The sequence below is a fragment of the Tympanuchus pallidicinctus genome, unplaced genomic scaffold (assembly GCF_026119805.1).
Source record: "Tympanuchus pallidicinctus isolate F22 unplaced genomic scaffold, pur_lepc_1.0 scaffold7, whole genome shotgun sequence".
Lineage (NCBI taxonomy): Eukaryota > Metazoa > Chordata > Aves > Galliformes > Phasianidae > Tympanuchus > Tympanuchus pallidicinctus.
Genome location: NW_026294791.1, coordinates 707,943 through 733,551, shown reverse-complemented (window position 1 = coordinate 733,551; position 25,609 = coordinate 707,943). Strand labels below are relative to the sequence as shown.

Genomic DNA, 25,609 nt, shown 5'->3' with positions numbered 1-25,609 from the left:
TCCCCAGAGTACTTTCAAGTGTTTATTCTAAATTAATATTATCTTATCTAAAAGCATTGCTCATTCAAGTGAACAGAAGAAACAGAATACAGCATTTTGCAGAAGCAGCGTCACAAGCTGGAAGGGCTACAAGGACCTTCCAGCTCCCAGGGCTGACCAGGGCCCATCCGTGGCCTCGGCACCTCCAGCTCTGACAGCAGTGCTGGGGCCTCACCGCCTCCCGGTGAACAACTTCCATCTGACCCAAGTCTCCCCTTTTAGCTGAAAGCCATTCCCCCACGTTCTGCTGCTATCAGACCTTGCCATCAGACTCTCCTTCTGTTTTTAAGTTCCCCTCAGGTACTGATGGCCACAGTGAGATAACCCCCAACCCCTTATCCTGCCCCCATAGCGGAACTGCTCTGTTCTCTGACCTCTCACTCTTGCTATTCGTCTAGGATTCACATCTTGCTGCTGATCACCACCCAGCTTCCTCCTGCCCCACGCAGCTCCTCTCGCTGTCACTCTGTGTGCAGTGCCTGTGCCTCCCTTCTGTGCTCCCTGCAGCTGGACATTCACCACTGCTCCCCAGCTCCCTGTGCCCCACTGCAGGGCTGCTTCCTCGGGAGGATCTCCAAATAGTGGCCAGGACGGATGGTGGGAACAAACTATGGGGAAAAGTGAGTGTTGCTGGGTGCATTATGCTTTCTAAGGGCCGCCAGGCATGCTCAGAGCCGTGATGTGGGGATGCCACATGGCAATCCCTGCAGAGCTACGGAGCATCAAAGGAAACAGGCAGGATGTTGGAAATTAGGGAAAATTGCTTGTAATTAGTTGCCGTGTCTCTTCTGAAGGCTGCCTCCTGCACGGCGGCCTTGTGGTGACTCACCAGAGCAGGATTTGGGTGCTGTGTGCCAGCAGGACTTCCACAGAGCACATGGCTTTGTGCTGCTCTCCTGCACAAAACTGTTTCAGAAACTCCAGAGGCCTGAGCTGAAGTTACAACACGTGACAGAATAAGAAGAAATAATGCAAATAATGTAGTCCCTCTATTTTAATAAGGCAACGTTTGCCTTATTCTGATTCTTTTCCTGGGGCAGGAAATTGTATGGGAAGAACCCATGGATGGCGAAGTGGCCGCACTCCAAGAAGCCCATGGCCTCCTCTGGGCTCCAAAAGGAACCAGGCTCAGGACCAGGTATTCTACTGCACTTTTATTCTGACAGATACGATGCACATTGAGTCGGCACACAAACAAGCTTGTTTTTAAGGCAAATGATCTCAAAATAGCTTTCCCATTCACTTCCTTCCATAAGATCTGACAGAAGTACAACGTATTGAAATTGGCACTAGGAATGCATCCACAGAGGAATTTAAATACATCACATAGAAAGGCATCTTTAAAGAAATGCAACAAAAATACATCTTCCCACTCAAACAAGTGACGGGAAAGAAAAGCTTCAATTTCTGCTCAAGCCTTTTGAATCCATCTCCTGAAGTGCGTTCCCCCACCACGCCGTGTTGTGGCCAGCATGGCTGGCAAATGGTGCTCCCACTCCTCGGCTGCAAACAAAGCAAGCAGACATTCTCCTCCATTTTCTGATATTTAAAGTAGCTTCTTCGTGTTTGCAGACACAGAGACCAAGAAAATGGCCTTTTCCCACACCCAGAGGTGTCCTGCTTACTATGGAAAAGCATGGAGCAACAGAGCTACGTTAAGGGAAAGGTGAAACCATCCACGACTTGCTTATGAATAACAAGTCCACATGCATTTGACCACTGCCCCACACTTTGCACTCTATCAAAGGAAAGAACAGCATTTTCCTGTTGTGGCTGCAGAGGGGCTGACAGAGGAGGCTGTGAGTCACCCTTCTGCCAACCACGTGCAGCCCCAGCAGGCCCACACTCCGGCCCTGCAGCTCACCAGTGGTTCAGCCCCATTCCTGAGGTCGTCCTGACACACTGTGCAGGCACTGGGCACGTTGTGCATGCAGCCTGAGCAACAGCAATCCTCTGGACAGAAGATCAGGCTTGTAGATTACAACATAACTCTTAAAAACATGTGATTGCTGTGAGGCACCTCCCAGAACCCCAGGGCAGCTGCTGCTTCCAGTTGCACCCCGTGCCATGCTCCCAGCTGCAGGGAGCATGTGGGCACCACCAGCACTGAACAGCAGTGACCATCACTGAGCAGCACTGAGCAGCACTGAGCATCCTCCTGCCCACAGGTGCCCAGCACAGCTCTATGCTGGCTCCTGGAGAAAGCAGGGCTTCAGCTTCCAGCCACACTCCAATGCCTGTCCAGACAACAGCAGACTTCTGTAGTTGGTGGTTCTGCCCTCAGATGAGATACTGGTGCCTGATTGTGGCGATAGCAGCTGGACAATATCGCAGCGGAGCAGGAAAAGTGGTCTCTCTTTTGTGTACTCTTATAAGCAAAGGCAGAAAAGCAAAAATCAAGGCTCTGTATCGGAGATTCCCAGCAGATGCAGGATTACACTTGCCACTAAGGCCCCTGGACTCAGTATTACATGGCACGTAGCACACGGTGGACAACTACCTGATATACTGTAATTGCATGTAGTTTCGCCTAAGAGGCCATTAAGTAGGAGACATTATGGACCATCATCTACAACAAAGGCAAAGAAAATGGGGAGAAATGTAGTTCTTGTGGGGAGAAATGTAGTGCTTGTGAAAATAAGCCTCAGATGTTCTAACAAAGGGTGAGGATTCCGTTTTCTAATAAAATCTGAACAATAGCTGGAGGAAAGGCACGATAAACGCATGTTCTTCTCCCCATCTCTTCCAGTCTGCTTTGTTTTTAAAAATTCCCAAAGCTGCCATATCCTTAACATTTATCTTTATGAAGGAAAGAAGAGAGAAAGAACGAAGAGAGCTGCTCTCCTGTACACTCTGTAGGGCATTTCGATAATGTAGAGGCTTCAGACTCGTTTGACATTCATTTTGTTCCTGGATGTGCAAATTTCCAAATAAAATCACCCATACAAAAGCTGTCTTTTTGCCTTTGTAAACCTCTGCCCTAATCTACAGGAAGATGAATGCTTTCTGCCTCTTACAACCTGTTTATCACTCTCTCCATCTGTGCAAAGTAGTTTTATAGAGGGCTCTGCTATCAGCAACCTGTGTGACATATGGGTGCTTCACAGGCTGCTATAAAAAAGAAAGCAAAGCAGTGCAGCTTTCCCACTGCTGCCCAGCACTGCACCCTGCCCTGCAGTGAGCTGAGCCCAGCATCCACACAGAATGAGCATCCAGCAGGACAGTGCATGTCACCAGATGCAGGCTTCCTTCATCCTCAAAAGATGATCCACCATCACTGCTACAACTCAACCTTCTGTTCAAAGCCATGCAAATTCAAATAAAAACTCCTCGTTTTATCTTAATGTATTGTCTGCCATTTTTTCTCCTTGTCCATGCAGAAAAAAACAAGGACGAAAGACTCTCTGAAGCAAATGATCTTAAGCATGAAGGTTACACATAGGAGCGGGTCTCTTCCATAATTAATCTGTTGAATCTGTTCCAAGTGTCCCCTGATGGGAAAATCACTTTTTCCGACCTTAACACCAGACCAAAAAGCCCCTCCAAGCTCCACTTGGGCAGACAACAAGTCGTATTCTGCAGCTCCATTGGGAATCGCAGTAACAACAGAATTCAGCAACATCCAGGCTGGATGTGGCTCTGGGCAGCCTGGTTTGGTGGTTGGCAATCCTGCACATAGCAGGGGGAGTTGGAACAGGATGAGCACTGTGGTCCTTTTCAACCCGGGCCATTCTATGGTTCTATGATTCTATGAAAACCAATCCCTCTGTCTGGCACATTGGATAAATACTTATTTGGCACTCTAAGGCTGCTCAGCCCTGCCGCTTTCCGCTGTTTACGCAGATGTGAACATGTGACAGATGCCCAATTCACAGTAAGACACGAAGCCACGTGTTGGCCAAAGCAGTCTCCATGCAAGCGGATCCGCGCTCCGTCACGCCGCCGTCCGTCGGATTTCATCTGACAACGCAATGGTTCTCTCCTTCCACTCGTTGTTGGAGCACTTGGAGACAGCGCTGGCCGCCTGGCAGAACTTCTGGAGCAGGATCTTTCGGAACAGCAGATAAACCCACGGGTCCAGGATCTGGTTCAGGGAGGCCAAGCGCACAGCTGTCAAGAAGAAATTGCACTCTTTGTAGAGTTCTGAGCTTTGGGTTTCTGCAGAGAAGCCCTTGCATGATTCAAAAGATGTGCGGCTGAAGATCATCCTCAGCATCATTACCTACGGAGAATTGGAAGGGAAAAATGGCACAGTTAAGAGACCATCTCTGCATCTCTATGCACAAATACCCCCAGAGACAAAATCCTGACAGAGAGTATGGCAGAGGTGGGGGGGTCAGCCTCTGCTCCTGGATTACAGCGATGGGATGAGAGGTGACGGCTCACGCTGTGCAGGGCAGGGCAGGCTGGGTGCTGGGGGACATCTCTGCTCCAAAGAGCGCTCAGCACCGCACAGCCGCCCAGGGGTGGGGGGTCAGCATCCCTGGGGGTGTTCAGAGCTGTGGGGAGGTGGCACTGAGGGACGTGGGCAGTGGGCACGGGGTGGGCTGGGGGTGGACTTGGAGAGCTCAGAGGCCTTTTCCAACCACAATGCTTCTATGGTTTTATGATTCTCCAAAGGATTTCTTCCTCCTCTTGTCCAACTCGAACCATGACCATAGAAACTACGCACAAGCTCTGGGCAGGCAGCTCAATCTGTGCATTTGTGTCTAAGGACCACGGCAGACACACCGCTGCGTTCCTGCTGCCAGGCAAACAGTCACAGGTCTTATGCCAACACAAGGAAGCATGTGCTGATTCCCTGTCCCAGATCCAGTCCTGGACTGCAAAGGGAAAGCACTGACCTTGCAACACTGCCTTAAAGGGATTCATCTTCTCATTTTCATATTATCTCAATTACAAGGAACAGCTGAATCCCACCAGGATTCTTTCCTGTGCAACAGCTGTAGGGAACTGCTTTAGGTTGGCCATCACTGCACAGAGCCCCTCTCCCTGCCCTTCTGATATCCATCAGCACTTGTCAGATTTCTCTCAGCCTTCTCTTCTCCAGTGAGCAGTGCTGGGGCTGCCAGCCTGTCCCCATCAGGTCCTGCAGTGGGTGCTGGGATGCTCATATACCAATGTGTAACCAGGAGAAACGTGAATCATGTTTTGAAAGTTCTCAGACATATTTGATTTTCCATGGTGGTTGGTTGGTATGTCTCAAGTTTTCCCCTGACCTTTCTGTATCAACTACAGTTGTTTTAAATGCATTACTTTGGAGGCGTTTCGCTTCTCTGCAGATAAGCTACGTCACACTTTGTGCTGCAGCCTTCTCCAGAGGCCTATAAGCAAGGGGATCCAAACCTGTTCTGAGCAGCCCCAGGGCTGCAGCTCGCTGCCAAATGACGCGTGTCGGCCGCGTGATGGGCAGGGTGCTGTGCTCCTGCACCTGGCTGTGTGTGCAGCACGGCTCCCGATGGTCCACAGTGCGGTGGCAGAGGGGAAGCCAGAGCTGGAGAGAGCTCAGGGACAGCTGTGTGTGTTTGCAGGCTTGGTCCCTGCACCGTGGCAGCAGGGAGGCACCCAACACTAGGGATGGGTGCCCGGAGGACCGGGCAGCTGAATGCGTGACTTTTCCTGGACGAGTCATTTTTTGCATGCAAATCCCTTCCAGGCATGACTTAAAGGCCTTGGCTGTCTGGAAATTCAGTGGAACTGAATGCAGCAGGTCTGCCAATCGTGGTGTGGATGCCAGCAAGCAGTGCAGCACGTCCTTTGCACTAAGCACTGTACTTACCCTACCCAACTTCTCACTCACTCACCCACCCATATAAGCCAAGATGCAGAGAAATTATCACCACAACGTGGCTTCAAACCTCCAGGATCTGCCCAGCTCTATATCCAATCCTACAGCTTTCTCACGCCACTTCTAATCTGTACGGAGGGCTCACCACGTCAGTGATGGTCAGTGGCACTGGGCACTGAGCAGCACCCAGCATGAGCAGGCAGGAGCAGCTGGGGGACGAGGCCTGGCCACTTACTGACAGCCCTACGAAAGCTCTCTGCACCAGCCTCTGGAAGGGGCCCCCCAAGCCGGGGCTCTGCACAGTGCTGCTTTCAAGCAGCACTGCATGGCCAGGCAATGGCTGGGCTGCAGGGAATGGCTGCCCTAAGCAGGGTCCAGGACTGCCTGCAGGGTGTTCTGCTTGAAGGGGTCTTCTGGGTGCCAGATCAATGACTGTGGCCTTGGGAAAGGCTTGGAAGAGTGCACAGAATCACAGACTTGTAGGGGTTGGAAGGGACCTCTGGAGATCCCCCAGTCCAACCTCTACAGCAGCTGCACAGGAAAGCACTCAGGTGGGTTCTGAATCTCCCTGGAGGGGGCTCCCCCACCTCTGTGGGCTCTGTGCCAGGGCTCTGCCAACCTCAAAATCAACATGTTCCGCCCCACGTTCGCATGGGACTTCCACATGGCAGTCCAGACAGCAGGGCAGCTCCGACAGCAAAGTAGAATTGTTTTTGTTTCTTTAAATAGCAGCAGTTGAGGATTCCATCCGCTACATTCAACTCACTCAAAAATGAAAAGCAACCGCAGTCAGACAGAGGTTGTAGAACGTGGGTACAGATCCCAAGCGCCCCAAATGGCCCAAGGCACACTGTGCCCACACGACCCTGGCTCTGCACATTGCCTCCCCAGCTGAGCGAGGGCCCTGGCACCATCCTGCTGCCTGAGTGCCCATCGAGCAGCTCCTGTCTGTGTGCCGCAGCGCCCCGGCTGCAGCCGGTGGGAACCAAGCCGTGCCCATCACTCCCAGCACTGCTGTCCCTCCATCCGCTCTTCAGGGCCGTCTTCTGGGAGCCCTATACGAGCTTTGCAGACCTCATCGTTTTGTTCTTTCGCGAGTGAATCCATGGAGCTACAAAAATATTAGACTAATAAAATACGTTTCTCAAGCAGGCAACTGCTGCTTATTTTGGTCTTCATTACATAATGGAACAGTTGTTGGAGCATCGGTTGCCTCACTGGAAATTTTTTCTGGTGTCCTTGGGGACTGTTTATCGTGGCCTGTACTGGTCTTCTACATTAATTAGGAGAGAGAATGCAAAAAGAAGAGGCACAGCGTCAGGTGGAGCAAAGTCAGAAGAACCGCACAATCCATGCCAACAAACCTTGGGCTCAGAACACCGAGAGCAATATAATGGGCAAGTTAATCAATTAATTAGATAGCAGTCTATAGCTATCACTGAGTGCAGCTGTGCAGTAGCACTGAGCCTCCACTGCTGCGGAGCACTGGAACAGGCTGCCCAGGGAGGTGGTGGAGTCTCCTTCTCTGGAGATGTTCAAGACCTGCCTGGATGCCGACCTGTGCGACCTGCTGTAGGGAACCTGCTTTGGCAGGGGGGTTGGACTCGATGATCTCTGGAGGTCCCTTCCAACCCCTATGATTCTGTGATTCTGTGATTCTGTGATTCGCAGCCAACAAGCGGACGTTCTGTGAAGTCTGACTGTAGTTCACAAGCGAATTTCGGGGTAGTTGTGTGGGTTCCCAGCAGGCACCGTGCTCTGTTTCACATGGGTGGAAGGAACCAGTTTTGGATAACAGACCATCAGAAATTCTCTGCTGTACAGAAGTCCCTCCTGCAGCACCCTGCAAGGCAGCACTCGGGGTTACGGCGTGTTCTTATCTGCTCACAGCAGCCCATCCACACCGCCTCACTCAGGGAGCATCTTCTGGTCTCTGCGTGGCCACGCTGCTGCTATCCGCAGTCCAAGATGGACAGCAAATAGCTGCTGTGCTCAGAGGTGTGTATTTTTAGGCCACGCGAAGGCTGAGTGGCTGCTCTGGAATGCGGGGCAAGAATCAGATGTGAAATTCCTGGTCCGAACTGCGGAATCTTCTCATCAGATAGCTTCCAAAAATCCAAACGTGTTTTCTGCGCATTGTGAAGACGGGAAGATTTATCTGTTTACACCGCTTCTCCTCCCCCATTAGCCCTAATCCGCTGCCTCAATAATTCTCTCCCACAAAGCAAGGAGAGCTGCAGAAGGAATACAGGACTCTCCAGATGAAATAAAGAGCGGCTGTGGTGGGTGAACCACAACGAAGCCAGGATATGATTTTTCCTGATAGCATCTATTAATACTTACAGTCGTGTACCACCTTATCTTGGAGTTGGAATTGTCATTTTGCTCCAGTAAAGCACCTGCAGCCAGCATGCAAAGCAGAACTGCACACCTCTTGTGCACTCTGCAGTCCTCAGCTCCTGTAATGCAGGGGACCAGAAGGAAATCCCTCTGTTTCTGTGAAACGTGGCCGAAATCACCTGCAGTCCACCTGGAGACTGACAGGGAAGGCTGAGGATTTTAACGAGGTGAGCACGTTAGCAGGAGAGCGGCAACACAGGGAATCACACACGTGCAGTAAGCACATGGTCTCATTTTTACCATCCAGATGTGCTCTTATGTAGGACAAATTTAGTGCAGTAAAATCCAGTGCCCTGGCTGCAGGAGGTTGTGGAATCCTAGAATCACAGAATGGCTTGGGTTGGAAGGGACCTCAAGGATCACAAAGCTCCAAACCCGTGCTGCAGGCAGGGCCACCAACCTCCACATTCAATACCAGCCCAGGCTGCCCAGGGCCCCATCCAACCTGCCTTGAACACCTCCAGGGACGGATGGGGCATCACAGCCTCTCTGGGCCTTCCCTGCTGCAGCACCCTGTGTGCAGGGCATGGAAGCGGGCAGCCTCCAATGCTGCAGGACGCGGTGCTGCTCCATACAGGATGAGTGCCTCAGCAGTGACATTGCTGCCTCCCTTCTCTCAGTAAAGGTGCTTTCTGGAACTGTTCTGCACATTTGAAAGGAAAAGCAGCAAAATATCTGAGTGTTTCAGCTTGAATAGCCTTGAAAGTACCACGGCAGTGAGTAAGTTTGCACCCTGGAGCTGCTAAAGCATGACTGTGAGAATGAGAGTCTGGGTGCAGCTGTGCTTGTGAGCAAACAAGGAATGACGTCTCCGTCACCCCAGGAGTGCCCTGGTCTGCTGCTCGTTTCCCTCAGTGGTTCTGTTCAGCAGCCGAGCACCAAACAAGCACCAGGGCAGCGCACACTGGAAGCCATTTACACTAAAGCAGTGCCTTATGGAAGTGGAGCATTTTTCAGGTTCTCCGTGCTGAAGGCACGGTCTTGACTGCACACCAAAAGACCTGGTGCCTGCACTACGAACACAGTTCCTCTCTTCCTCTAAACATGGCATAAATCAGAGACACGGAGGGCAGCAGAGCCCTGCACAGAGCGCAGAGAGGTGCTGGAGCACCTGCAGTGGAAAACTGCTTTTAGGGGTTGGACTGAGGGAGCTCCAAAGGCCCCTTCCAGCCCCCACGGTTCTGTGCTTCAGCTTTCTGAGCAGTGCAGGAGGCAAAGCACCACGAGGAATCCCTGCACTGTCATCAATTTGCTGAGCATCCACATCCCAAAGGAGGACAACAGATACCCCCCAGCTCAGGCACCTCTGCTCTACCAGCCTATGTGCAGCAGCTCTCCTGCAAGCTGGGGGAGCGCAGAGCAGCACCCACATCCGGATGGGAAGAATATGAGAACAAGAACTGAGAGGGAAATGCATTTCCTGCCTTTAATAACTCTCTTTTCATTTTTTTTTATCCTTTTAATTACAGATGAGTACGCAGCAGCTAACTCCTGTAGAAGACTGAAATGCTGCTGGGGCTGCAGCACAGGAAGAGCAGCACAGCTCTGCCAGCATTACCAGCTCTGACCCCCTGACTTCCAGAAGTAGGATGAGCTCGAGTTCTCACTCAACTTACAGCAGAGATCACATTTTACTTCCATCACAAGCTATTAATCATCTCTAAACTTGATGCCTCTGAGTTCCTTTTCGGGGCAGGGCTGTTTGGGAGATTTGATGGAATTTTACAAGGATAATATTCATAAATTAATTTACTTTCTATTTTTTACCTCGGCCATGTGAACTGCCAGCTCTGCCAGCCTTTCCATCACAGGGCTCGAGCTCTCTGTGCACAGAAGGGAGAAAAATCCTCCCTGTGCCATCCAGCACCCATCACGGAAGCGAGCTTTGCCCCTCTCCTGCTGAAGGATTCCAAACAGTACAAACTGTTCCCAAACCACATTGCCCTCCGATGGCACAATGAAGGGCTCTGGACTCTCGGGTGCTCCCTCGTCCCATACAGAAGCAGCAGATGTGGACGCAGTCCCTTCTACTACAGCACGGTGAGGGGTCTGCGCCAAAACGGGGCACGAGAGAGGGAGTGCAAGATAAGGGCTCTTAAAAACAAGGAAAACGACACTAAATAAGCAGAGAGAGCAACCTGCTGAAAACCAGAGGGCGCTTGCAAAGTCACACGCGGTACCTTTTCTCACAGAGCACGGAGGTCAGTTTCGCTACAAAGAGTGCAAATAAAAAGTACAGAACGACTCCTTCCCACCCCACAGGGCACGCAGGGCCCCACGGAGCAGGGAGGTTCTGCCTCCCTTATCGCTGTGCCTTCGGCCCCCGCTCTGCTGCCCCTCGGCACACCCGCCGGGCTGCACAGGGCGCCGCCTCCCCCCGGCCCCCCGCACACCCGTCCATCTCCCGCACAGCCGATCCCAGCCTCGTCTCCTCACATTCAGCCCTTTCTTTACAACCCCCCCCCCCCCTTCTCCTCCTCATCCTTCCTTTCCATCACAGGTTTCGGTCGTCTCTTTCCAAACGCTCTGCCCTCTGAGACCGCCGCTCCCTCACCGCGCCGTCCCACCCGCACGGCCTCCCCTCGGACCCCCCGACGGCACCCACCAGCAGCGGCGACCAGCACGCCGACAGGACGCACGTGATCCCCAGCAGCTGGATCAGCGTCTCGGTGGCGATCCGTCCCCACCGCTTGCTGGATCGCGAGGCGGCGGCCTTGCTCCGGCAGCGGGACACCAGAGCCTCGATGGTGGCCAGGTTGCACACCACGGTCAGCAGCAGCGAGAAGAGCCCCAGCCCCGCGAAGGCGGAGGCGAAGAGCGCGCTGCCGGGGCGCTGCCCTTCGACGCTGATGAAGCACCACGTGCCGGGCCACTGCAGCGCGTAGCGGCCCAGCCCGGCCAGCGGCATCAGGGCGAAGGCGGGCACGGCCAGCCAGATGCCCAGCAGCACGGCCTTGGTGACCCGCGTCTTCATGTGGCTGGCGTAGCAGTGCGGGGCGCGGATGGCCAGCGTCCGCTCCGCGGCCATGGCGCTGGCGATGAAGAGCGGGCAGAGGCCGAAGACGGTCATGCTGAAGCCGAAGAAGGCGCAGAGGCGGCCCGAGGGGTCGACGTTGGCCCAGGCGCGGTCGGACAGATACACGGCGATGACGATGGGGCTGGTGAGCAGCTGCCCGGTCAGGTCGGTGAGCGCCAACGAGCCGATGCACAGCAGGAAGGAGCGCCTGCGCCGGTTCTCCTTGGCGCGGTAGCTGCGGGACACCAGCAGCATGGCCAGCGCGTTGCCCACGATGCCCGTGATCATCATGGTCAGCGGGAACGCCACCGACACGGCGCCGCAGCCCTCCGCCGGCCGGCCCGTGCCGTTGCCCCGCGGCCGCATGGGCTCGGTGCCGTTGGCGCCGGGCTGGCACAGCGGGCGGCGGCTCATGGCGGCGGAGCGGAGCGGCCCCGGCCCATGGCAGCACCGAGCAGCGGAGAGCCGCCGCTATGAGGCTCCGCCGCTAAGAGGCGGACCGCCCCCGGGGAGGGGACAAGAGGCACGGGGCACGGCGCGGCAAGGCAAGGGGCACGGCACGGTAGGGCACCGGCACTGCGCAGCACGGGCACTGCACGGCACGGCACCAGCACGGCGCGGCTCCCCTCGCGGCGGAGCGGCATCTGCGGTTCGCCCCCACGCGCCGCCCGCTGGCACCCGCCCTTCGCACCCCTCGCGCTCCTGGCTGAAAGCTACCGGCTGTGTGCAATAACGCACCGCTGCTGCTGAAAACCAGCCGGCTGCGCTTGTAGCCCGACGCCTCTAACGGCACTGTGCAGATGTAGAAAAGTTCCACAAACGCCTGCAGCACCGCGTTGAGGCAGCAGCGCTGCGCCGCACGGCCGCGCCGAACCGTCCCGCATCGCTCCGCTGCTACAGCAGGCTGGACAGGCGCTGCGAAGGATGCCGCGGTGCAGCGCCTGGCACAGAACCACAGAATGGCCAGGGTTGGAAGGGACCCCAAGGAGCATCAAGTCCCAACCCCCGCCGGCCCCCCCACATGCAGGGCCACCAACCTCCCCATTTCACAGCAGCCCAGGCTGCCCAGGGCCCCATCCAACCTGGCCTTGAACACCTCCAGGGATGGACGGGGCATCACAGCCTCTCCGGGCAGCTGTTCCAGCACCTTACTACAAAGCAGCCATGCAAACAGCTCAGACATTGCTTCCTCTGAAAGCCCTTCCAAAGTCAGGGAAGGTGTGCAATCTATCTTGAAGTAGTAGAAAAAAAATGACTTGTATTTAACCAGCACTATGGTTATAAGGTTTTTCCCACTACTTAGTAACCACAAGCTGAGGACACAGAGCACACGCTGCCCTTCCTGCACTGCAGTAGCACAGCTCCCAGTGGCTGTCAGGACGTGTCTGTGTTGGACAGAAAGCACTCAGCACGCAGTTGACTCACAGCTTTTATTTACACTCGTCTACAGATTCATTTTGCCTTACATTTTATCTAAGCCAAACAAAACCATAATTTTCTTTTGTCTGTAGGCCACCACTCGCTAAATGTAAAAACTCTCATCTGGGTAAGTACAGCAACAATTGGAATACAGAGCACAGGTCAAAGAACCGAAGGTAACACATAGCGGCTATCAGATCTGCTCTTTACACTGCAGTAGTTGGACTTGGAAGGCGCCAGAGGCACAGTTATGAGACTAACCTGCTCTTGTGTAACCTACACACACTCAGCACGAAAATCAGATGGAAAGAAAGCATTGAAGAAGAAACTGCAGGTCGTTTTTTTTTCCCTGCTAAAAGATTAACAGAAATATTTCTACACCAAAACAATTTTGCTTACAGAACAGTCTGAAAGAAGTGTCTTGGAAAGGAAAACAATGTAGTTTTTTGTTTTGCTCCATTTGTTTTGGTGAGATCATCTGAAAAATCAGCTGTGGACTATGGGTTTGAAATTGTACAGCGGAGATAACTGCAGAGAATTGCTGCCTGTTTGCTTACAAAGACTTTTCCTCAACATACTTACCTTGTGATGGCACCGAAGACACTTAAATCTTTCTTAACCAAACGGAGCTCAAGAGAGACCAAGTTTCAGTGTGATATTACTAGCGAAATAAGTTCTGTAAAGCATTTTAAGCCATAAATTATACGTTTGGGGGAAAAAAAAAAGAATGATGAAGAACACATTTGTGATGCTAGGACTTTCTACGGTTTATTTTGGTTTTTAAACATAAATAAAATTCAGATACCTGGAAAATTTGTCTGCCGAAAATGAATTTTACAGATGGGCTGCAGAAACTTCCCTTCATTCCAAGAAGCCATTTCCATCACTTCTCCACCTCAAGAGTAGCTCCCAAGCGATCCTTCCCAAAGAAAGGACTGCAAAGCCCAGGATCCCCCACGTGAAAATACTTAACCCAGCACCAACTGCAGAAAGTGCACTTTCCACAGCTACAAGGCTGGAGCAATGGAGAGGGCATTGCCCACGTCTCAGACATCCCTAGATGCTCTCTGCAGGACCATACTGTGGGCTCCAGACTTAGCAGCATTTCTGCTCTGGGCGTAGTTAAAGAGAGAGAAGGAGGCAAGCATCTACACTACAGCACAGAAAAATAAAGACCCAGGAACTCACGACTTTGATCCAGTGAGCAACAACAGCCCTACAGCTACACTAATCTTTGTGGTCCCACAAGAGCTACGTGAAACAAGCTCCCGAGGTGCAGAAAGCTCGTGGGCTCCTCCGACATCCTCAGGTGCTTTTTTGTGCCATTGCCACGTGAAGAGCAGGGTGGTGTATGAGCGCATCCAACCCGTGTCTGCTCATACGCAGGAAAGCCAGGAGCTGAGTAACTGAGTCTTTCCAAAATAAAAACAAAAAAACAAACCAAAAAATCCCCTCTTACTCAAAGAAACAAAACAAAAAACCCTCGCACCTCGTCTGAGGGGTTTATGGCTTAAAATGCTATCTCACTTTTTGTTTCATGAATGAACAAAGCTGCAGTTTTCCAGAAAGCAAGGACAGACATGCACCTCTACTAGCAGATTTAGCACTTCTGACCAAGTAAGACACCAACTTCTTAAAAATGTCTCATGCACTGACTGGAAATTTTTTCTTTTTCTTTTTTTTTTTTTTTTTCCCCTATGTGTGAGCTTTAAGACATTATTTCTTTTTAGAACTTGTACGGGAACCAGAATGGGAAGATCCAGATGATGATCTGCGGCGTCTGCAAGATATAAAGGGAGAAAGCATGCAAACAAATAAGTTGAAATCAATTTTAGCATCCACTTTGAGTAGTCTGCATCCTATAATAGCTGGAAGCCAAGTATATCTGATAGGGGCCTTATGAGAATATAAAAGACTTCAGACCACTTTAAGATAACAAATGCGGATTTCTAGAATTAAATTCACATTAGGTTTAATACTGAAAATAGAATGTAACTTCTAAATGCAGTATTCGCTTATGAAAACAAATTAATAATGCACACATTAATTAACAGCTTTGCACACTGCAAGAACGGTGACCCAAGTGTTTCTATGGAACATGCTCCTAGCAGGAGGGAGCTTCATTGGAGGAGGAAAAAAAACCAAACAAAACCCAAAACAAATAAAGAGGTTTTAATAGGAACAAAACGGGGGAAGTGAGAAAACTACTGCTAGCATCAGAATTCAACTGCTTCCTAGCGAACCTCTGTCCTTCGAGGAGAAAAAAAACAAACATAATCACACGTTTCAATACAGCCATTCTTATTCTACATAAACCCAAACCTTTCGGGTGACCGTGATCTCGATCGTCTTTTTTTGCGATCACCAGATGAAGAAGATCTAGAGCGACTCCGCTTCTTGCTCCTCTCGGGGGACGAGGACGAACGAGAGCTGGAGTAAGATCTTTTCCTTGGGGTTGAAGACCCCCTGTAGGACCTGGAGCTGGATCTTTATCGATTAAGAAATAAATGAGATTTAATCCTGGGATCATAGAGAAAGAGCCAAGAAAGAACAAAACGAGACAGTTCTTGTCAGCACTCCTACTCTACGAGGTACGTGTTCTAGCAGAGGACTGAGGAGCCTTTAATACTTACTCTTGAGTTAACTGACAGTACAGACTGCAATAGAAGCTCTCTCTATACATTTCGCTAAATTGAGTTTCCAGATATGCAGGCCACCAGTGGTTTGGAAACCTCTCTCCAGCCTTCACCAGTGCTAGGTGACTGGACAAAAAGCATTGGACACTGGGACAGCAGGGTGCCATATGAAGACCCCCCCGTAGTTAAGTTCACAAAGCAAAAGAGCTCAGAAACTACAGCTGTAATACCAATTTAACAATGTTTCACTTCATAGTAAGGGATACTTTGTGCTGAAACTTCAAGTGCAATGTATTCCTCATCTTATTAGAACAGGAAAAACCCCTGGAGGGGTATTTACAAGTGCCAAAATATACCTGGGCAGATTGCAAGACCTTCTGAAACTGAAACAATAATAACAGAAATATCACAGAATGGCTTGGGTTGGAAGGGACCCCAAAGATCATGAAGCTCCAACTCCCTGCCACATGCAGGGCCACCAACCTCCACATTTCATAGCAGCCCAGGCTGCCCAGGGCCCCATCCAACCTGGCCTTGAACACCTCCAGGGATGGACGGGGCATCACAGCCTCTCTGGGCAGCTGTTCCAGCACCTCAACACTCTCATAGCAAAGAACTTCCCCTGACATCCAACCTCAATCTGCCCTCCTTTGACTTAAAGCCATTTCCCTTTGCTGTTATCTACCCTTTCAAAGAGTTGATACAATATCTTAGAATATCAGTTCATGTGGCATTTCTTAAAAAAACAAACAAACAAAGACATCCAGCTTCACTTACAAGCACTTAAAAATCTCATCATGTAAAAAAATAAATAAATGCACCTCTGGAAAGTGTAACAGCACTGGGAAGTCCTACACCAGTCCAGAATGATGTGAGAGCACCTAACAAGGCTTTTTTTTTTTCAGTGAGCTGAATAAAACGTTTTCAAAGAAAACCACAGTGCACACTGCTGGTAAAGTGCTCCCAGGGTTCTCACTGCCAATAATTAAGCAGTCCTGTCCCAAGCAAGCTACTACATGGGGCCCTCAGCAGATGTGTGCAGCACAGGGCAATAACCTGCTCAGCTGAGAAGCCCTTCAGCACCTGCTGCAGCCACACATGGCTTTTTTGCTTCCTAGCAGCACGGCTGCCATCTCTGAACCTCACATGGGCACCACAGAACGTTACTGCCACCACAGAGCAGTGGCACCATTCAGGACATGTCTTCTCAGCTCCAGCTGTCTTTCCTTATTTTAGGGTTTTAAGAGTCTCCACCATTTACTGCACATGAGTTTTAAACAGTCCCCACACACTGTGAAGGTGGTGGCAGCGCTATCTAGTGGAAATTACATTATCTCTAAACACAGAAATAGCAAAGCACACTTTCTGCTGTTCTTCCACAACAAGTAGCCGAAGTGGAAGCAGCAAAAAGTGCTGAAGCAAGAGAACGTGCCCTCAGATTCTTCTTATTCCAAAGTGCAGATGCGTGGCGTCCACTCGTCTAGCTTAGATCAGAATTAAACTCTTCCAACAAAACCTCACATCTCAAGAAATACATCGGTAGTGGCAGCACTCTTGTGCAGAGACCCCAGGAATTCTGATTTCCCAGATAAAAACGAGTTCATGCTTTTGACCGGAATAATTTTACGGTGCAATAAACAAGTGGTTCTTCCGCCCTTTTTTCCTCTCTGCAGGAGAGGGTGCTACCTCATTCACCTTGATTTCGACCCACGAGATCTAGAGTGTTCTCTGGAACTGGAACGAGATCTTGATCTGGAACTGGAAGAACTTCTTGAGTGGGACCTGAAACAACATGGAAGATTTTTTCCAGTATTTGCCTTGCACTCAGCAGAACTGCTGCTGTACACAGCAGAGACAATGATGCGTCAAGACAACTGGATTAGATTCATGAGATGCTGACAGCTTCCCCCTCCTCCCAATATCTGCAGGCTGCATTTGCCAAGAGCACCTTTAACGTGCTCACACGGTGCGTTCAGTAACTCACAGCCCAGCTTTTCATTACGTTTCCTGCAACAAGGCACAGGAATTACACAGGGTTGCAGCTCTTTTGCAGAATGAGTCAAGCAACTGCACAACCATGATTTCATGACATCAGCGCCTGAGGTTTTAATTTGTGCCTTAGCTGGAAACCATTTTCTGTGAGAAGCAAATGAGGTAAGAGTACTAGGACTCAAACTGCCCAACTCTGCTCTCACAGGCAGTTTGTAAACAGTTCTCAGTTTTTGCACTAATTTCTCCATGATTTAAAAACTCAGCAGTATTTCATTCTGGGCTGAAATGCAGACAGGGCTGACACTACTTGTAACTGCTCAGATAGCTTCTCAAGTTTGCCATGTTGATGGAGTTTCTTTGAAGCACAAATAACAAGAGAGACGCAAAAATGGCAGCCCACTTGCAGTAACAGTTGTGAAAAGAAGGCTTTGCAATCAAATCCTCATCATCTTTTCAGACAGAAGACACATGCTGTCCATCTCCCAGTTTGTACTGTTACCATGCCTTTTTCATTTTGCTTTGCCAAACAAAAGCACCGTGAAAATTTCCTTTTAAACTACTGAAAATATACATTTCAACCTTAAAACAACCGTAAGAAGAAAACCTACCAACCCACTGCCAATAAATTATTGGTAACTACAAGTGTTGATGGACTGCTAACAAATTTAATTCAGTGAAACTACTTTTTACCTCACTGCTAACATTTGCAAATTATGAAGATTACAGCCAGATGGAACACTTCTGCCTCCTTTGATCTTCCCACCTAAACCAAAGGACTGCACTTGAGTGCAGCCCACACCAGCAGCATAATGCAACTTCCCCACATAGGGGCAATGCAGCCACTTCCTCAAAGAAGTGATGGGAACTTCCTACACAGCTCACTTCGTTTACCAAAATAGCTGACAGGCATTCAGCTCAGTCAGTGTTACTCAAAGTGCTGCTCCTTGCAGCCATATGGCAATTAGTCAAGAAGGCATTTGAGGGAGCCAGGAGGCTGAGAACAGGTTTTTCTTTTTTCCACAAAAACATTTCTCATAGAAGAGGCAGCATGAAAAAAAAAAAGCATGATAACAGCAGGGAGAAGGACAAAACAGAGAGAATGGCTCATATCTGGTTAGTGTGAGGGGATGAAGAACTCGGGCAGTGATCAGAGTGGTTAGAACAGAGAGGTGCAGTTACAAAGCTACAAAGATTAGAAGAAACTTGAACTTCATGTATAAAATGTTTATATATGGTTCCATGAGTTGGCAGCAATTTCAGGTTTCCAATCTATCAGTATTATCGTTGTATTAATTACAAGGCAGCTGAGATTGATCACAATGTGATTACCAAACATTCATTGAGTTCTTTGTACGTTATTAAATTGAAATAATAAAGTGAGCTCCTAAATCTACCCAGCAGACACCGGTTCACGACTGCACCATCAACATCACAGAACTGCAGAATGGCTCAGGTTGGATGCAACCTTTCAAGATGCTCCAGTCCAACCTCCTGCTGGGGCAGAGCCACCTTCCAGCACAGCAGGCTGCCCAGAGCCCATCCAACCCAGCACTGACTGCCTCCAGGGATGGGGCATCTGCAGCTTCTTTGGGAAACCTGCTCTATTGCCTTGCCAGCTGCATCATAAAAAGAAATAAAATCCTCCTCATAAATCTTTAGTATTATTCTGACTGCACTACCACTGTACTGAAAGTTCAAGTTTCTTGTTTTTATTTCCAGGATAGCTTCTATTCTGTCCATCTACTGAATCTGTCTGGACTGCATCACTGCCCCCTTCTGCCTCCTTTAACAATCTCACTCTTCTATTTCTCTGTTCAAAAACTCAGCATCATCAGAAAAAGCACATTCATTGAATCGCTTATGGCTAACGAGTCTAAAATAAACTGGAAGATAAGCTTTTTTCAGTCATTTATTTGAAGATTTCAATTGAAATATTAACTTCACTTAAGCAAGCAGCAAGACATACAGGGCCTTCCTACTGAGAAACCACGGAAGGCCAGAACAGAACATCATCTACCTGTGCAAATTCTGTACATAAAATTGTCAACATTATTAAACTAAAACTGTAAGGCAATCAAGAAAATAAGTAAATAAAGAAGTTAGATACTGACATTTTGCCTGGCGTTACCCTTGACCTGTACCCGTTTACCTGGACCTAGACCTTGAGCTTGAGTGAGAGGATGAGCGTGATGAAGATCGTGAGTGGGAAGATCGAGACTTGGACCGGCTGCGCCTATTGGGTTTCTTTTTCTTATTAGTGTCCTCCTCTTCACTGGCATCAAGATTATATTTTGAGAGGTCAGCATCGTCTTCATCCTCATCCTGGAAAATGCCGATACAAAACTCAGTTCCTTTATTTGATGGTGTTCCACTTCATAGCTAAACCTGAGGTAATTCTGACAGCCTCCAAGTGAAGGAACATCCCCTCTGTAAGGCTGCCAGACTGAAAAGCTCCAATTGAAACCTCAAACTCTTGAATTCTGATCTCAGACAAACTTCAGTGCTTTTTCTCGTTTAAAGAAAATTACCCAGCCTCGATTGCAGCCATCAGAACAGCACAGATCTCACATGCAGATACTTCCCAGAAGCTGCAGGCGTTATTCTGATAGCTACTCCTCTACACAACCTCATGATTGTGTATAAATATCAACCAAACGTCGCCCACTACTAAACTACTCTACAGTAACCAAACAAAAAAACCCAACCAATCCACAAAATGAAACACAGTACCTCATCCAATTTGTATTTGGAAAGATCTCCATCCTCATCCTCCTCATCTTCCCCCTCAGATTCCTTATCTTCTACTTCCTTCAGGATAGATGCCGGCCCAACTGGTTTTCCTCTGTACTTTTTCTTTTTGCGACCAAACTAAGAAATTGCATTGCATTAGTATGTGATTTATGGAAAGTCATTCCCAGTGCCACCTCCTTCCTCAGATTTCTTTGAGAAAATAAATATGCACCGATTTAAATAAGGTATTGTTCAAATTGAGGGAGATGCACAAGGAAATGTCAGTTAGGAGACTTCTCAGGGAGATGTTTGTCAGATAAAATTACTGCTTTCAGACAAAATCATTGGGAACCCAAATTTAATAAAAGAATATTGTTGCATTTGTGCCTATGGAGTATATTTACATAACAATGTTAAACATGTCTGAAAACATGCCTTCTCTTGAAACCAATTAAGCACGTTGAAAAACACAGCTCGCAACTGTTTAATTTGAAGTTTTCAGCCCTCAAAATATAATACAGATGCTTTTACTTTCAGCTCAAAGCTTTTGCACTTGAGCATCTGACAGCGCTGCACCACGAGGTGTTACTCATTAGCACTTTTCCCCATCAGGGAACTAAATATAACAAATACAGGAATCCCAAGCACAGGTCACACAATACGTCTCTCCCAAGCAATACATGATCTCATCTTACCTCATCATACTCCCCATCTGATTCTTCACGTTCTATATATTCAACATTCTCTCGTTCATTAAATCCTCCTCCATACCCTTTAAAAAGTGGTAAAATAAAACAATCTTTTGGGATGTACCAAATTCATCTACGTTAAGCACAAACTTTACAACAAGCTTTCAGTTTCTAGAAGTCTTCAGTGGCAACACAAATTCACGCCACAAGAATGCAGTACGAGCTCAAGAAGATCACAGGTTATCCCTACACGTTCATTAAAAATAGCCCCTCAGCTATCTAATTGAGAGAAGTGATTAGAACACAAATGACACAGACAACAGAGCAGCCACTTCAGGGAAGCAGTCGGTGGACACGGCAGGGAAGGCAGCGCTCCATAACTGCTCCCCTGCTGCTGTTTCTGAAGCCCCTCTGCCACGTCCAGCCCCCACATGCACCAAACCCCCACTGTGGCTCCTGGGCACAGCAGTCTGCTCCCATATTGCAACTGTTCTGTGGCATTAAATCGTACAGACCCTCAGGAGGCAAACACAAACAAGACCGTGCTGTAGTTGAATTAAATGGCACAGGTGCCAAGAACCTTTCTGTTCTTCATAATGTGAGCAGAGAACTCAAACTGATTTGGATGCCAGCTAACTCTGTAACTTCCCACAGCTGCGTGCAGCGTGCTGTGCCCCACGTGCAGCTGCAAATTTACTCTGAAGGACACCTGAACTTGTAAGGAGTTCAGAAATACTCCCTTTCTTCTTGAATAATAAGCTGTGCTCTTCTCTGCCTGCTTTCTATTTCTTAAATGAATCCGAGTTATGCCCACACTGTAAGGATATCCGTTGTTCTAGTTACGGCTGGGCTGTGCTGTTAGAGCAGGAGGAACCTAAAATGCATCACTGACCAAATCTTCACTAAGAAATGGGCACTGTATATACTAGGGTTCATGGAGATGAAGAAAATGTAGCATTGCTCCTTCCAAGCTTTTCAATATAAAAATCAAATATTGTGGCTTAAGTCAAACGTGATGATTTTCCACATTCAACCACCACATGCTTTACTTTCTGTGTACCGAAAGTATAAGAAGTGCAAGATCTACTCACAGAAAAAAAGCAGTTCTACTGTGGAGAAAAAAAATCAGATCATCCTGAATTATAAAATGAAGTCTCTTGCAACAACTGCAGTATTTTAAGGCCATCCACAACTCACCTGTCCGCTCCTCCAACTTAGCATACTTCGGAGTATTACACATATTACATTCTGACCTTCTGGCCCAGTTCACATTACCACATCTTCAGAGGGGGGAAACAAAAAAAAAAGTATAAATAAGAAACAATTTATTTCAAATTTCACAGTTTTAGTGTCAAGGTGACACTAAGAAGTTGCAAAAGTGACAAGCTGCAGCAGTGGTTTGCAGTCACTAACATGGCATAATTAAGACCAAGGCAGATGGCCACCAAGACACCAAGGAGTCTGTGAGTACACCGACAGCATGAAGATGATGGGATGTGGACCACACTAAGCAAACCAAGGGAAAAGAAATAACAGAAGACTGCCCAAAATGCATTAGCATACAATTATATTTTAGCTGAGATATTTAAACAAAATGATTCTGAAGCAGCTAAAGGCAAAGCAGTTGCAAGCATCCTTTATGGATACGACTGCTAAAGGAACCACTGGTGCTATCAGATACGCAAGGAAAAAGATGAAACAGATACCATTGCCACTAAAAGGAAAAAAAAGGGAAAGAAGGCAAGTGCTCGTGTAGCTACATGGCGAGACACCACAGTCCTGGTTTACCACTCACTGAAAAATGAAATAATACGAATTTCTCATTACTTCTCACTAGTGGCATTCACTGTTCTGGGGAGTTAATGAAGGTGATACAAGGAGAATGCTGTTGCTCAGCAAGCCTTGTCATCCTCTGCTGCACAGCTACAGTTTCTGCATTTCCTGTCCTGCTGTATCCCAAAATGCCACTCACATTTACCCTACCCTTAAAACTACCATCAGGATGCTGCTCAATCCCAAAGAGCAGAGCAGGTGGTCTGCAGGACCCGGTGCAGCCATGAACACGCAATTGAGAGGATTCCTTCACACACACTGCTGCCCTCAGCACTGAGCAAAGCTGGGCCTGACCTGAGGCAGCTGCTGCCTTCCCTGTTACCCTGCCTGCATGCACAGGATGCGCTGTGAAGAGGTGCCTCCTAAACGCTCAGCTCTCCCAAGGCTGCCATACGGACACACAGACGTTCGCCTCTCATATTTTCTCACTATCAGAAAGTCTGCTGCAACAGTACGTGTAAATGGATGTGCTTGCTGCTGGTACTTTGTTTTACTGAGTAGGTATTTTGTTTGGGTCACAGCATATGCAAGCCAGGAAAAAGCACAGCCAGGTTTCACTGGTGTGAAATACCTGGGTGTTTTAGCACTGTTTTCCCATCAGTATCAACTCTCACAACCATAGAATGGCTTAGGCTAGAAAAGACCTTAAGAGTCACCTCATTCCAACCCCTTGCCACAAGCAGGGTTGCAAACCACTACGTCAGGCTGCCCAGGGCCCACCCACAGCCTTGGCACCTCCAGCACTGGAGCACCCACAGCTGTGGGCAGCAGCGCCATGACCTCACTGCCTCCAAGTAAAGGCCTTCCCCTCACCTCTGACCTACACCTCCCATCTTTTCACTAAAGCCCTTCCCTTGTCCTTCACTACCAGCCTGCATGACTCACTCAGGTTGGAGAAGACCTTAAAGATCATCGAGTCCAACCATGACCACACCACCCTAACAACCCTCCGCTAAATCATGTCCCCCAGCACCACATCCAATTGGCTTTTAAACACATCCAGGGATGGTGACTCAACCACCTCCCTGGGCAGCCCATTGCAGTGCTTAACAACCTTTTCAGTAGAGAAGTTCTTCCTGATATCCAACCTAAATTTACCCTGATGCAACTTGAAGCCATTTCCTCTCATTCTGTCACCAGTGAGAAGAGACCAGCCCCACTCTGCTGCAATCACCTTTCAGCTATTGGCAGAGAGCAATCAGGTCTCCTCTCAGCCTCCTCTTCCCCAGACTAAACAGCCCCAGTTCCTTCAGTCTCTCCTCATAGGCCACATTCTCCAAGCCCTTCCCCAGCCCTGTTGCCCTTCTTTGGACCTGCTCCAGCACCTCCATGTCCTTTCTGTACTGAGGTGCCCAAAACTGAACACAGTACTTGAGGTGAGGCCTCACCAGTGCCGAGTACAGGGCAAGATGACTTCCCCAGTCCTGCTCACCATTCCTGACCCAAGCCAGGATGCCATTGGCCTTCTTGGCCACCTGGGCACACTGCTGGCTCACATTCAGCCAACTGTCCATCAGCACACAAAGCTCTCTTTCCGTCAGGCAGCTTTCCAGCCACTCCTCCCCAAGCCTGTAGGGCTGCCTGGGGTTGCTGTGACAAAAATGCAGGACCTGACACTAATGAATCTCTCACAGTTTCCCTTGGCCCATCAATCCATTCTATCCAGGTCCCTCTGCAGTGCCTTTCTCCTCTCAGGCAGACCAACATTCCCTCCCAACTTGGTGTCACTTGCTAACTTACTGAGGGTGCACTCAATGCCCTCACCAAGACGGTTAATGAAGGTGTTAAATAGAAGCAGCCCCTATAAGCACCCTTAGATCACATCCCCACAAGCTGGACGCTGCCCTGCAGGCGCTGCCATTCCGCTCCGTACGTTTTGCACTGCCAGTCGTTGGCGCTGAAGAGGCCGCGGCTCTTCTCTGCCAGGGTCTTCCCTATCTCCGTCCCTCCGGCTTTCATCATTTTGGCTTCGGTCGTTTTCTCTGGAAGCAAACACACCGACAGCTCACGTTTACGGCCGATTACAAACTTCCAACGTTTTTCTCTTAGGAGGGAACGGCGCGGGCCAGGCCGAGCTCACCTCTCCCACATCGGTTGCAGCTGGTCCTCCTGGCGAAGTTCACGTTCCCACACCTGCGGCAAGGATACGGACACACGGACACACGGACACACGGACACACGGACACACGGACACACGGACACACGGACACACGGACACACGGACACACGGACACACGGACACACGGACACACGGACACACGGACACACGTCAGCAACGGCCTCCGACCGGGCCGGGCCCACCCCAAGCCCCGAGCCCCGGCCCGGCCTGTGCCGCCCGCCCCCCGGCGCTCACTTCTTGTCGGGGCAGATCCAGTCCCCGTCGCTCACGCGGAAATTCTTGGTCGACATCTCGGACCCGCACAGCCCCGCCGAGCGCCGCCACCGCCGCCGCGCAGGAGGAAGAGGACCGGGGTCCTGAGCCGGCCGGGCCGCCCGCCGCGCCTGCGCCCCACGGCCTCAGCGAGCCGTGCCCGCGCCGGGCGGGATTCCGGTCAGGCAGCGCCTCGGCCGCCTCAGCCGGGAGGACGCGGAGGACGGGGCGCCCCCAGCGGAGCGGAGGACTGCCTGCAACTTCCGCCGTGCGCGCGAGGCCGAGGGGGGTGCCGTCAGCGGGAGCAGCGGAGCGGCGCGGGGCGGGGCGGATATCGGGGTGGATATCGGGGCTGATAGCGGGGCTGGTAGAGGGGCAGGTAGAGGTGCAGGTAGACGCCCGGTGCCCGTGTGCTTCCGCGGGGCGAACGGCTGCGGTCTCGTTCGTGCCGGGAGCGGCGGTTGCTGTGAGCAACGTAACGACGTCCCACGAGAACGCCGGGACGGTTTGAGCTGCGAGTGCGTGAACGCAGTGCTAAAACTCCAAATAAATGCTTTTGCTTATTTTTATTTATTTATTTATTTATTTATTTTCCCCTCCTTCTTTGCAATAAACCTTTAACAAGCACCCCAGAGCTGCTGGCTGGGGCCATGCGATCCCTCCGGCCGTTGCGCTGCCCGCCCGTTGCTCTCAGCG

The 25,609-nt window shown here is 49.9% G+C and overlaps 2 protein-coding genes across 3 annotated transcripts; both read right to left on the bottom strand.

The window, feature by feature from the left end:
- Nucleotides 1-1,180: 1,180 nt before the first annotated feature.
- Nucleotides 1,181-11,725, bottom strand: PTGER3 (prostaglandin E receptor 3). Its single transcript, XM_052666905.1, has 2 exons — nt 10,833-11,725; nt 1,181-4,261 (listed from the first exon to the last, which is right to left on the bottom strand). The coding sequence occupies exons 1-2, from the start codon at nt 11,655-11,657 to the stop codon at nt 3,974-3,976; spliced, it is 1,113 nt and encodes a 370-aa protein (XP_052522865.1). The 5' UTR covers nt 11,658-11,725; the 3' UTR covers nt 1,181-3,973.
- A 934-nt stretch (nt 11,726-12,659) lies between these two features.
- Nucleotides 12,660-25,035, bottom strand: ZRANB2 (zinc finger RANBP2-type containing 2). Of its 2 annotated transcripts, XM_052666912.1 has the most exons (10): nt 24,896-25,035; nt 24,623-24,675; nt 24,416-24,524; nt 21,907-21,989; nt 20,716-20,792; nt 20,021-20,158; nt 19,440-19,612; nt 16,994-17,080; nt 14,985-15,149; nt 12,660-14,442 (listed from the first exon to the last, which is right to left on the bottom strand). In XM_052666912.1, the coding sequence occupies exons 1-10, from the start codon at nt 24,949-24,951 to the stop codon at nt 14,379-14,381; spliced, it is 1,005 nt and encodes a 334-aa protein (XP_052522872.1). In that variant the 5' UTR covers nt 24,952-25,035; the 3' UTR covers nt 12,660-14,378. The 2 variants fall into 2 exon arrangements, with proteins under 2 accessions (XP_052522872.1, XP_052522873.1); XM_052666913.1 differs by lacking the exon at nt 24,623-24,675 and having other exon boundaries at nt 24,896-25,010.
- Between the last annotated feature and the right edge of the window lie 574 nt (nt 25,036-25,609).